This window comes from Euwallacea similis, chromosome 22, assembly GCF_039881205.1.
Source record: "Euwallacea similis isolate ESF13 chromosome 22, ESF131.1, whole genome shotgun sequence".
Classification (NCBI taxonomy): domain Eukaryota; kingdom Metazoa; phylum Arthropoda; class Insecta; order Coleoptera; family Curculionidae; genus Euwallacea; species Euwallacea similis.
Genome location: NC_089630.1, coordinates 2,621,215 through 2,635,832, shown reverse-complemented (window position 1 = coordinate 2,635,832; position 14,618 = coordinate 2,621,215). Strand labels below are relative to the sequence as shown.

The following is a 14,618-nucleotide window of genomic DNA, read 5'->3' as shown; positions in this document are numbered from 1 at the left end:
CAAATTTATGTCTCACCAATTCTTGAGCTGTCTTAACATATTCAAACAGATACGAAATGCTCGTGCTTTAATAACATGCCTCAAAGGATCAACAAATATACACCAAACGTGCTAATTAGCGCTATTTGGTGTTGAATGCAGCTAATTTAATTATTTAATTAACTTTGATGTACGTACATAAAATCAATGATTTATTTGGCATGTTCATTGGAAGTGCTGGAATTATAACAAATTTGAGCACTTTATTTATTTTTGAGACATGTCCCGTTTTAATATGTTTGAAATGACAAATTATTATATCCAGAAATAGTAAACTTTAATAAAATTATATGAATTGGAACTGAGTCTGGATATTCTAAGGGCACCGATACAAACGCCATTATCATTTTTACTATGGAAACTATAAAACACCATAAAAATATAAATAATGTTTATCCCATTTATTTGACGCCCTGTTCTCTTGATAGGCTCTCTCGACGTATTCAGGACATAATAATTGTAATAATTATTTATGCTGAACGAAAACAATGTAATGATAACAGACAGCATAATGAATGGCATAACATGACAAGTGGGAAAATTTACTGAAAGTAGCCGATCAGATAAATAATTCGTTGATATATGGAGATTTTGATCAAAATTTTGCACTACCTATAATAAGGCAAAATCAAAATATATTTATCACAAACCTTTTTATTCCTTACATAGAGATATATCAGATCATATCAAACGATTAGAAAATAAATTCAGTGTTAGAAAGAAGATTTAAAGCAAAATTTCTCACATTCACAAGGAATGTTATATTGACGAAACAGGTAGACCCTTAAGACAGACAATTAACGAACACTAAGACTACATCAAAAATGGAGAATTTCATGGCTTAAATATACAGGATGTTAAGGGAATAACTTTCGTTAATTTAACCAACGATTAAGAACATCATTTTGAACATGAAAGTTCCTTACAACAGGGGTCGAAAACCTAATGGTTTTTTCGAAAAAAAATGTCAAAGTTGGTAACCGAAAAGCTATGACAAGCTTTAAAATGTGGAAAAATGTACTTGACAGATGTTGATTATTTGACATGCAACAAAAGACTCAAAATTATTCAACAACAACATTACTAAAAGCGATTGAAAACTTAATTAATAACTTAAGCGGTAAAAATAAACGTAAACGGCAACGCCGCACTGAACGTGAGGGAGGAAGAGAAGTTTGTTTTTGTTTTGATTGTTTTTTGTGGCCCTTCGTAGGGTCGCTCGCCCACTTTGCGGATGAAGCGATAAGGCACTTGCGGGTGAAGGCATGCGCAGTAAACAGGTAGACTTGGTTCCTCAATGGTACATGAGCCATCTGCGTTATGTTGTGGTCATCTGCTTTTTATCCCATCTTATCTCGAATCTGATCCTGTACAAAGGTGCCTGGCGCCATGGACAAGTGGAGCCCATTAGGGACCATCGAGAAGGGACAAGATAAAGCCACCCTTATTTTTCAGTTTTGTCATGGACTGTGTGTCCTTCCATACTTTTAATATTTTAACGTGATTCAGTTCTCGCTGAATACATCTTTTGTCAGTATCATCCGTAAAGTTAATTTGGGCGAGCTTTAAGTGATTTTATTCCGACTTATTAACGGTACCTACACGACAATGTATTCTTTACGCGAGTGTCGTGACGTGCTTTTGATTTATGGAGAGGCGTCACAGAATTCTGAAGAAGCTGGGCGCATTTACGGTAATCGCTATCCAGAAACAAAACTTCCAGCTCGACAAACATTTGTGCAAGTTTCCCAAAGGCTTCTGGGTACAGGTAGCGTTATTCCTACATATCAAGGACGAGATCGACAGTGGGAAGTTGGTTCTGAAGTCGAAGAACAAATTTTGAACTTTGTTCAAGAGAGTTCGACAAGAAGTACCCGGAGTGGAGCATGCATAGACTCAAATGGTGAAGATTTCGAACATTTAATGTAGCAAAAACAATAATAAATTTGTGTTTTTCAGTCAGATGTGAGCGGTCTAAAATGTGTAACGTAACGTGTTATGCTAATTAGAGATAACAACAATAATTTAAAGGCAGATCGAAACGACATCATTTTTTGATTTTCCGGGGAAATGGTTGTATTTGCGATCCCTCATATAAGGAACTTTTTTATTCAAAGTGATGTTCTTAATCATTGGTTAAATTTACGACAGTTATTTCCCTAACACCCTATATACCAGCACCCTTTTGATAATGGCCACAGAATTAAATGAAACGATGCTTGCATCGTTATCGACGAACCATTATCAAAGAAGCGAAAAATCCGCAAAAGCGAATAAATTTTATTTACTTAATAAAAATCGATGTGTGACCCCTTGTCTAATAAGCATTCTAATAAGCATAAATAATAGTTAGTTACGTAAGCTGGAACGAGCAGTCCACATTTAAACATAAAAATAAAGTAAACTTTAACAAATACCACATAGAGTAATCACCGATAAAGAAACTTAAATTTAAAAAAAAGATATGTTAAATTAGGCACAATGATCAAGGACCAAGCAATTGCTTAAAACCAATCTTTTGGAATGATGACATGACTCGTACTAAAAAATGATCATTTCACAGCTATTGAGAACAGCAATTTCAGTGTTTGGCACAATTTATATATTACCGTTCCGTATTTCTCTCTTTCTACCCATTTTTCTTAGGTTCTAAAGACGATAGCAAATTCGTCATTGAAACGTTAACAAAGGTGTTCATCCGGACCCTTAGTAAAGGTATATATTATTCTCAGTTAGTTTTAACTCAAAATAGTGTGTATTTACACCACTCCAATAAACCCTACTGGTGTGAGAAGCGTTATTCCCAAAAAAATAAGATAAATGAGGAACTATTCACCTCGAACTTATAAAATATATGCAGGGTGTTTGAAATGTTGCGATTTTATTATTAGGGGTAATTAACCACTTCAAAAGAAGTTGATCAAACCAAAAAAACCATAATTAAGGTACATAATGACCGAGATCTCATTTTTAAACAAATTATCAGTTAACAATTTTCAATAACCTAGTTTTAAGTAAATGCTCACTATCTAACTTTGAGTAGTTGTACGAAGTAGTAAGGCTGTTGCTGAATGGAAACTTTCACTCAACGTACCCAGGATCGGCACTGTCTTTGAATCGTCTTAAATCTGCAGCAGTATTTCAAGCTGCTTCAAACGGTTACCAAGATCTTCAAGATCACGTGGTTCTTTGGTGTACACCACGTTCCTTATAAGTTCCTCATAAATAGAAATCGAGGAGTGTCAAATCGGGTGAGCGAAGAGGCCATGGTATTGGGTTCCAACTGCACCATTCAAATACTGGCGTATTAAATGATTAAACTGAGAGGATGCGCCATTTTGTAAAAACCATACCTATCGAGGCACAGGTAAAGGAATCTGTTGAAAATTATAAACAATTTTGGGAAAAAAATCATACCCGGTTGATTGATGTGGCAACATAAAAGGGCAAATAAGTTGTTCGTTCACCAGTCCGATTGAAGCGTTTATTGAAAATCTATCCCGGAAATAGTTACAATGAACATAAAACGAATTATCGATTGCCCAGGTATGAGTATTATCAGAGCTGTTTATGCCATTGTGTACAAGCATTGCGTCATCAGAAACCAATACAAAATTCTAAAAGTTTAGAGTTTCATCGGATTTTGTAGAAACTACTTACAAAATTCTAAACGTAGAAAATGATTGTCTGGTTGCAAAAATTGCACTGATTGTACATAAAAAGGGTACAATTGGTTCTCATAGTGTTGCCCACACAACCTGAATGAAGGATATTTTTCGAGTTTTCGTGAACGAATCTTCCCCGACAAAGTTTAGCCCTTCTTTTTCTGCATCCAAAACTTATTATCAGTCGAATCCAGCTTGCGGCACCAGAATTTTGGTATGTCTTTCCATAAATTAACAAATTAACGTATTCTGAATTAATGCGTTGAGTCATAAGTTTACACTTTCATTAGTTAAATTTGTTAGTTTATTAAGTTAAATTGAAATATCAAAGCGATGTAGTGACTAACAACACGTGATATAGCACGACAAATGTGAAAAACTACTGATAGCAGCCAGATAACTGATGAATAATTCGTGAATACATGAAGACAGAAAAAAATTGATAAATTGTTTAGAAAATCATATCTTCCATGTTATGCAACTTCGTTATATTGTTTTTGGTTTTTTGCCTTCTTTTGAGACAGTTAATCAATTATTAAATACACTCACAGACAAAAATATTGCATATTTCATTTTAAGTCACTATTTAATTGATTTCTTGCTTCCTTTGGCACTTTTTGTTTTTTTTTGTTACTAGATGCCTTGCACTGTAGTATTTTGCGTATGTTGTAGTCAAGTAAATTACAAGTTAAAGCATTGCAATAAACTCATAGAGGAATTAATAAAACGGCCTGATTTTAGTTATAAAACTTAATTAGAAGGAGTAAAAATGACGACAATACAATAAGATTCTAAAACAAGAAAATAACAATTTAGTACTTAGTATTCCCTTCTCTAGCCCTAGCTATAGCCTGCATCCTCCTAAGCATGCTTCTCAAAAGATCTTTGATGGATCCTTGCGGAATTGGATTCCATTCTTCCTGTGGAGCAATTCTTACAATAATTCCACAATTTAATTAGGAACTAGATCTCGTGCTCGTATATGTCGCTTCAGGATGTCCCATAGACGTTCTATGGGATTAGCGTCAGGACTAATTGGTGGCCACTCTAGTGCCTCAATTCCAACATTCTCAAGGTACAAGATCACTGCTCTCGCGGCATGAACGCCATCATTATCAGGCATTAGCACAAAGTTATTGTACTCAGTGAATCTGGCATCATTTTTGGCAAATTCATTCTTTAATTTACCTCAACAAGTTCCGTGCGACTGTCCCAACTAATGCCTAAGCCTAAGGCATAATAGAACCGTAGCCAAAGCTAATGTTTTGTAAAGGTTACATTCTGAAAACCGTTCTCCAGACCTTCTGTATACTCGACCACATTCAACTGACTCCCATAATTGTATTCTTGTTTCATCTGTAAAAAGGATTTTTCCCCATTGTTGTTCATTCCAACTAGCATGGGCTCTTGCAAATTGTGACTATCTGACTTTGTCACGTGGCATAAGTCTATGGACTCTAGCAGGACGTTGCAGAGTTAAACCGATCTTCTTTGTTCCTCCTTATCTTATTACTGTTTTAACACTGACGTTGATTTGTCTAGTAATAAGTAATTCATTTTCCAGATACGGAGCAGTAAGTGAGTGGTTTCGCAAGGATTGCGATCTCAAATATTGATCATCTCTCGGCGTTGTACATCTCTTAAGTCCTTGACCAGGCCGCTTTTGGTATTCTCTAGTAGTACGCATTGCATGTTTTTGCTATATGAGAAACAGTCGATTGATGGATAAGCAATCTCCACGCAATATCTTCTTGTCTGCAGCCCCCATTAGTTAAAGTAACAATTTTAACAGAAACTAACTCACTTAAATGCGGCATTTCACTCATCGAAACTACAGAAACAAGAACTAAATCACTGGAAACGTCGTTCTCACAACAACAAACAAGAGGTCCCACTATGATAGGTTTGTGCTATAATTGTAATTTCTAACACTATGGCGTATTCAGCTATAAAAGCTATCTCTGAACGTTATTTTGTCCAAAATAAATTAAATCATACATAAAACCTTTGAGTGCAAGGTATCTGGTGATGAAAAGACAAAAAGTGCGAAAAAGAAACAAAAATAAAAATGATGACTTAAAATAAAATACACAATATTTTTGTCTGAGTATATAGAATCAGAATATTTCAAATGCCCTGTATACAACATAATTTCGATGCAAAAGTGGTCCAGAATAGGAAGGTCTATCGAGCCTGGCCAAGTCAATTGAGGCAAGAGAGGAGAAAAGGAAAACTGAAGTCTCTCAGACTACCATTGGAAGGAAAAAAGAAGGAGAGTGTCTGCCACTTATAACGGTAACATCAATTCTTCTTTTAGCTCCTACAGGGTGCTTCCAAAGTTGGAGTTATCCTTTTACCGGCGAATAGGGCTTCAAAAAAAGGATTTTTTTCCTTTGGCGCTTTTTCGAAATATCAACATCGGCAGAGATACAGAGTGTCAAAGTTTTATTTAAAAAAGGGAAGAAAGTCTTGTTTTTTGAAGTTATTCGCTGGTGAAAGAATAACTCCAACTCTGGAATTACCCTGTATGTTCGTCTCTTATTTTAATTTTAATTAAATATGCATCTAAAATGAATGCAAAATCCAAAGTAAGGTAGTAGTGACGTACCTGCACAACTATATCCATCAGCTCGAAGTATAAACCCGTCTCTGCAATCGCATTCATACATCCCATCGTGAAGTTCGAAACAGATCTGCTCGCAGGGGCTCCCATGACCGCATCGTCCTGAAACAAAGTTGAAAACTGTTAAGCAAGTTCGTTTCGTTATGTAGGATCGTTCGCAAACTTTTGTCCTTATCGGCCTTACAAAAGCAGAACTTCTGAATGCACTACTCCATCCGAATGTACTCGTATATTTATCAAGGCTCACTGGTGGGATGAAAATATTACACATCAGCATTTATATGGAAAAGTTGGAAAGTTAATTTTCGATATTGTACGGTGGTTTGATCATCCCTCTCCTTTATCGATTTGAATGTTTTTCTTTTTTTTTGCAGTAAACGAGAATACGAGTTAAAGTTTGAGGTCAAACAGCGTTGTTTCGAATCAAAATCCATTGCGCCCTTTGACTGTTGATCCAAGCCGAGTTTTGCGAATGAAGAGTTTGCTAAAATGTTTGAAGTTTACGTTTTAAATTCTTAAAAATGCGATCAATTTAAGACTGTACAACGGTAATTACAATCCATTGTTTGATAATACCCCTCCTTCATCGATCTGAGTAGCTTTTCTGCTCTCTTGGCTACAGGGAAAGCGATTTAAAGTTCAAGCCTAATTCAAGAATTCAATTGAATAAAAAACAGTTTTTCAAGCTTCTAGAGAACGTTAGCTGAACTTAGCTTTATTTAATCTTGTTGAGGAAGTTTCATAGAGTTCTTGAAGACTGCAGAAGAGTTTAAAGTCAGAAATCCTTCAGCAAACGGATAGCTGGTACAGTTCCTAAAGTAGTTTTTAAAACATTGTTGTAAAATGATTATATTCCAATGTTTTAAAACTCCTTTCCTGCATCGATTGAAATGTTTAATTTTCTAAGCAAAGCGAAGCCCGGAAATTGGTTTTTTAACTAAAATGTGGTTCGAAGCTTCTACAGAGAAATTCAACACCTTTCAAGATATAAGAGGACTTTGAATAGTTTGCTACGTAGTAGTGTAAACACCTGTATTTCTCAAGAGTCGAACTTGCTGAATGTTCAGGTATCCCAGAATGCTTCGGCACTCAGGGAGATTGGTTGGATGGCTCTTTATTCTTTCGTTGCTCATAATGCTCCGTCAAATTTAATTACAATGATTGCAGTATAACATAAGTGACTTTTTTCAAGTATTTCAATTGCACTTGTGAGAAAGTACTAATATTGTGAGTTCAATTTTGAACATTAAAATTTTATTGGTTTGTTAACAAATTTTACCTAATTTTTTTTTCATTTTGATTAATTTTGATTAAATTTTAGTGGTATCGCCAAATCATCTGATATTTACAATTGAGAATACAGTAAAGCTAGTAGTTAGATAAGTAGAATAGATATTTTAAGTTTAGTGTTTACGTAAACACTAAAAATTCCAAACTTAAACTATTTCGCCCAGAAAATAAATCTTCTGTTGAATTAGAATAGATAAAGTTAATTTACCTCTGGTAAGTCCTAATTTAATTTGTCTAAACGCGCTTGATGCTGATTCTTTAAATTTTAAATTATACCTCAGCTAATGATAGTTGTGGTAGTTGAAACTGTTTTAAATGAAAAAGCTTATAAACAAATTATGAACTAAAACTTCATATGTTGAAAAAGTCATAAAATTAGGATACTTTGGACCCCGAAATTAAACTACCTTCATCCCGTAAAATTCATCAGTGGAACTTACAACAAATAGTACTATTTGGAACTACTAGGTACTACTTACTTCCATCCAACCGAAGTCATTTTTATGGCCCAAAATCAAGTTTTTAATTAAATTCACGTTACATTTTACAAAATATAAGTTGTTGTGTATGTCACTCTCGTGTATTCATTGAAAATGGTGTCTCACGAAGAAAAATCCGCAGGACAGCGTGAAATTTTAAAAGATTTCGTATGGGTAGTAGCTGAAATTAAATATCCGTCCATATACAAGCAAGAAGTGTAATATTTGTCATTGAAAGTAGTTTCCAGAAATTCTTTGATGTAGACTCCAACATTAAATAACGTGTTTCCTCGGGCTAAAAGCGTTTCCAACGAAGTTCAGACTTCGTGAATAGGTACTGGACTGGACTCCCTCGGAATTGCTTCCTTAACGTTCTTGAGACTTAATATAGTATTATAAATGCACGGATTCGAACAATAATTTTTATTCAATTTAATTATAAATTAGGCCTTTTCTGATTTCACCGTTCTTTATCCTAATTGGCTTTATCTAAATATCCTCATAGGGATAGAAGCATTTTATCATATACGTGTGTGTTATTATGTGTTCACATCATTTTTTCTCCTAAGGGCTAAATAATATTTCTAAGCCGACTACGAAAATAAACTTTGATGAACCGACGTTAAACGATATTTCTTTCGCTTAACTACCTTAACTGTCATATGACAAATAATCGCTCACGTTCGTCCTGCTAATTTTTACCCTGGGGAGGTTATTTGTGTTTTTGCCCTTTATGTGTGTCTCCTCTTCCATACACCAGCGCTTTATTAGCAGTAACTACTCCATAAAAGGATGAAAGTATCACGAAGGTAGACACAAATAAACGTTTACATGTTCGGTTTACCTGAAGCTATGGTAACAAAGAGGAACTACATTTGATTTTTATCGGGATTACATACTTCTTATCAAAAAAATCCGAACATAAAAAAAAACTATTTTTATGGTTAAATTTTGGTATACAAATATTTATTAACTATATAATATAAATATTTCTTTAAAGTTTAGGCTTATTTGCAGTTGTATTACACACCGTGGGGTTAATAATGTGTGGGTTTCCCTCGTAAATTTGCACACTCAGCCACTCATCTCGGCATGTTTCGGATGAAGTTATTGATTCCCTCCTGAGTCATGGTGTTCCATATCACTAAAATTTCACGTCTTAGTTGATCCAGGGTCTCTAGTCGCCGGGAAAGGTTATTAAGCTTTCTCCCTGTCATGTCTCACACATGTTCGACTGGGGATAAGTCTGGGGAACGGGGTGGCCAAAGAAAAACAGCAACATTAGCTTTTTCGAGACACTTCATAGAAAGACGGGCAATATAGGTATATATAAAGTATGTAATACCTTATTTATAGACCTTTTAATATTCCAGCAGACATATTTCATTTTGTCGAATGGCGGAAATGCAAAAGCAAAAGACTTCGGTTAAGCATTCTTTTGTCTTCTAAATTGCTCCGGAAATCTGGAAAATATTTCCTTAATTTACTCAATGCAGGACCAAATTAGCACCAACAATAAGAAAAGAAAATTTTTATAATGGAAATTCCGAGTTGAAAGGGACATGGCGTTAACGAATCCCTCTGCAATACTTTCCATAAGCCCTATAACAAAACTGATTAAATCCGGCAGACTGGTTGCCTATTCACATCATACAGTAAGGACTTTGAAATCCCTTTTAGTCCTATGATGCAAAGCACCCTTCACCAGGATCACCATAAATTCTATTAGCTGCAACTAGACTTGGATCATAGTGTAATAAAGCATATCAATAAGGGATTTGTTGGCTGCTAGAAATTTGTTGTAAGACATAATGTACTTTCTTGATCTATTGTGAAAATAATAATAAATTCAACAATTTTGTTCTTGTTTTCGAGCAATAAGAGCGTATATCTCTACATTTTTCTCCCCAAACCCAATATGTATGCTTTATATCCAGAGGCGACAATCAATTTTAATTTTCGGCTCCCATTCCTTTGATTCTTATTTACAATAAGTGACGTTAACGCTACTTTAAAGCGTATATTCCCTCACTGTCTGACCCTTATCAGGCCCTCGACATTGATAAAGTTCGAGGAGCAATAAAAAAAGTTGAGTTTGGCGTTCTCACACCCCCATTTTTGTATCATTTGTAACCGACGTTGCTCTTTCCTAATGACTGATTCTTTATCTACTTCCATGTTTTGATTTGAGATTTTCTCCCATATCTTACAGCTGGGTCAAAAATATCAAGTGTCACCAATGCAAAACATAATTTCAGCCCGGAAAATTTATAGCTAGAAAAGAGTCTAATGTATATTTCATAACAATGCGCTCGTATCCACTAACAGAGGCATTTTTAGTTTCAAAATGCGGTGACATTTTTAAATTCCACTCGCATAGAATGAAATACGACCCTGAGGTTGTTGAATTTTTAACTATTCGTATTTTCCTCGTTTCCATTAGCTCTTTAGTTTGTCTTTTTCGCCGCTTAGGTGTGAAATATAAAGCGTAGCTTTCAGAGGAGGATGTTGTGTTTTAAATGCAAATTTGAAGCTCATTTAATTGTAGGTTAAATGAATTGAATGAATGCAAATGCGAAAGCTATACCAGGTTATGCTTTGTGCTTGAATTGTCCTGAAGTGGTATTGAGAGCAAATAAAATTATGCTGTATTTCTCCAATTGTTACTCGGTTTAGCGAGTTGCAAACACTGCAAATATGCGATTTGAGATTTTCTCTCTTGGTCTTTCAGATATGTATGTGCATTATAGCTGGGAGGCATAGGTAAATTACACTTTATCCCCTACAATATTAAACATTTCTCCCTTTTAAAAACTTCTAGACACTTTAACGGTGGCGGGCAAATAGCCGGCAAGTACAGCGCTGTGCCCGGAAGCCGGCTTTTCCCTACATCTTCCACTGTTTCGAGGTAGGGTTTTCTGCAACTTAAAAAACACGTTTGAAGCTATAGTAGTATAATTCCTAGCTTACAATTCATAATTTTCTTTCGGTAAGAACCGTAAATCAAATTTGCCGGGCCTTGAAAAGTTGTGATGAGCTAACGATTTTAGAGTATATTTCCTGAGTGTTGTTCTACAATATGGAAATGTTGCATTTACGTATAATAAAAACAGTGAAGCGCTGCACGCATTTTAAAGTCAAAAACGAAAATGTGGGTAAGAATCGGCAACAATAAAATCGGAGTAGTACCAAGGCGGGTTAAGGAACTTCAAGAAAATCATATGTAACTTTTCACAAAAAAAGTGATTATTCGTATAGATTCTGAGAAACGAAGTATGTCACTGCTTCCCGCAGATGTTGAAAGCTTATAGCCCAAAAATAAAGTACCGGGGTATACACATATTTTTTTTCAGGTCACAAGTTTGATGTAAGAACCAATTGCAACAAAAAAAATTAAAAGAAAGTTGAAAACAGTGTATACTGGGTGTTGTGAAAAAATTAAGGGTATTCTATACGCTGGATACTTTCTACAATCTGAAAAATGTAGCATTTAAATTTTGTGAATTGTGTAGTGTCTACATAAAAAAACACTTCCTTGCCTACATAAATTTTCCTGCCACCATTGTTTTTCCTTTTTCTTCTTTTGATTAAAATATCCCACAAGCATGAAAACAGCATTAACCGCTTCCAAATCTGTCACTTCAGAAACGATTAACCGTCTTAAAATGAATGTAGCACTGTTGAGGTAAGCATTCAAAACAAGCATTCGCGGCGCCAAGAATAAGAGCATTGTAACGTAATGCTCGCCTGGAACATTATACTGCAAAGTTCTGCTCAAGTTAATACCGATCTTAACACGTTCCCTGCCGATGACGGCTTTTACCGTCATGGTAGGTAAGGAAGTTTATTTCACACGTTTCCATCGATGTCGAGATAGTTGCATTCCATGCTTTATCATTCCTTCGGCGTACACGTGAGGTCATTACCATTTAGCGTTATCGAAAGGTTTTCAGGTGACAAAGCTTTTTTTAATCAAATTACTTTTGCGTGGCGTAATTAATTGTTACGTTCCTGCCTATGCATTGACCAATATTCTCGCTCGGGGTCCTGGTGCGTTGCAAAATTGATTATTGTATTGGTGCACAATTTGAGTCGTTTCCGGCGACCTTCCGGCATCAAAGGAGCCAGGAAATTAGCAAAAAGATCGAATTTTAATTCAGAAAGAGACATAATAGAGCTGAAAAGTTTCTTATAGAATCAGCAGACGAGGACTTGATGGTCACTGATGGATGTGTTTTCGGATGAGGATTAGATTGCGAAAGATGTTGTAATGCTCTCCGAAGCCTTCTCCCTGAAACGGCGCAAAAGCATTTGCCGAATAAAAACAAACTGCATAATTTAAAGGAAAATCCCACAGCGACTAGTGAAAGAATTATTTTCAGGCGATATACATAGTGTTGCGATAAAGAAAAGGAAGAAAACCATGGCTTTCACCATCCAACATGTGCGAAACTGGCAAATATTTCGGAGAATGTAACTCTAAAATGTATGCAGGGTGCCCGTTTCTCGACCTCAACCATGAGAGTCTCGATAACCATAAAAAATATGAGCTCGGTTATATTGGGGCAATGTTGCGTAATTTGGAGTTCAAGAACGTGCCCTTCCGAAAGAGACTAAAATTTGCGATGAAAATTTTTATTTTTCCCTTTGCTTATTTGGTGAGGTAATTCAAAATGATTGACATCTCATCGTCGCAATTTTTCCTTTTCTATAATGCCGATATGATAATTGAACCATACATTTACGCAGACAATTTGACTGCAGATAAGCTGCGAAGGAGGATCAGCACAACTTTAAGGAACAAAATGAGAAGGAACGCTTCAAAATCAATGCGAAATTTAAGAAAGTGCATAGAGCTTTGGTTGGAAGTAGAGGATAAACCCTTCGAGAATCTCTCACAATTTTCTTTATTTCCTGATTTTTTATTTTATTTCCAAGACACCCTTTGCAGAAACAGATTGTTTTAAATATTTACACCAAACTGCAAAACTGAATCTTAACATGGGACACATCATCGTAACTAAAAAAAGGTGAATTTAAAAATGTGAAAATTCAAGATGCGCCCATGAAGTGTTGATGATGGTTGCCGAAAACCGAAACGTCGTAGTTCAAATATGTTACAACCACGTTGTAAAAGGAGAAAGTTGCAATGAGATGTTAATGATTTTGAATTACATCACACTGGGGTTCACTTTCGCTACATTTGTTACTGCATCTTAATTAATACAATACTTTGCTTTCACTGAATTAGGTTCGTATTCGGTACAGAAGTTGGACAACTCGATGACTTCGAACCACAATAAAAATCTATTTCTCATGGTAACTTTCATTCCCTTGCCGCCCATATAGAAAATTAGAGAACCAAAAACAACGGTTGATTTAGGAACAATAACAAAAACACGAAGCAATATCGGCTTTCCTCCAGGACATCGTTTACAATACATCGTCCTCGAGGACTAATCTTACCTTAACCTCTTTTTAAGTCTCACAGCAAAGCTGATTAGACCCGAGAGACTCGTTATCCATACTTATGACGTCTGATAAGATCCTGGCTCTGGGATAAAGCTATTACGTTTTGCAACCTTTAGCCATCACTATAATTTAACATCATGGGGCTTCTGGGTTTATTGCTTTTTCCACGATTTTATTCGCAGTTATCTTCTTTAATACTGAGGTGAGTCAAATACAGTAAACAAACTTCGGTTCTCCTATTCAAAAAACGATTGCTTTGAAACATCTCGGGGATATCATGGAAAATCCCAAATGAAAAAGGACCGCTTAAGGAAAGTAGGTAGTTCTTTGGCACGTAAAAAGGGCTCTTTTTAAGTGGGTGTGTTTGAAAAATGATTCGACTGAGAAGACGATCATCTTGATCAATGATCTATTATTTAGTCCTGTAACGATTTATTTGCTTGAGGAGAGTATACAGTTTGTGCCCAGGAATAGACTATTAATATCAATTTTTTACTAACAATACCATTTTTTAAATATAGGAATATGTAGCCAAAGCTTTCTGTCGATTTCCCTCGAGATAGACAACTGAGGTAAGTACGTTTTTCTTATAATGTTTTCTTTATACGAGTGGAAGAATAATGGAGGCGAAAAATGAGCATCCCTTCTTGATTTAATTCCAGCAATTTGTTAATGCCACCGTCTCAATTTTTTATTTAGTAAGATATATCTCTGTCGGCTTTTTGATCTCTGTTTTGTATTTTTAGGGAAAAAAGATCAACATTCTGGTATCTTTGCCAAAAAAATAATTTCCATGAAAATAGAGAATTTAGTCAATGACGTACTGTGATTTCATCATTCCTATGGGTATTATCTATTTAGTACAAGGACAGTCCCAGAAGCATCCGACATAACGCTTAAAGAAAAAAAAAATTAGGAAATATCACATTATTTCTCAACATAGTCTCCTTTGAGATTGCCACATTTTTCCCAACAATGTACTATGGCTTCTATACCCTGTTTATCCTCGCAGTAACAAGCTTCGAATGTTTCAAAATAGGATCAACCTCG

At 35.4% G+C, this 14,618-nt stretch overlaps 1 protein-coding gene across 1 annotated transcript in view; it reads right to left on the bottom strand.

The window, feature by feature from the left end:
- LOC136416250 (pikachurin-like) overlaps window positions 1–14,618 on the bottom strand; it is a 124,547-nt gene that overhangs the window by 90,683 nt on the left and 19,246 nt on the right. The window contains exon 2 of the mRNA XM_066401342.1: window positions 6,313–6,429. Coding sequence (XP_066257439.1) covers window positions 6,313–6,429 — 117 coding nt within the window. The remainder of the gene's footprint in view (window positions 1–6,312; window positions 6,430–14,618) is intronic.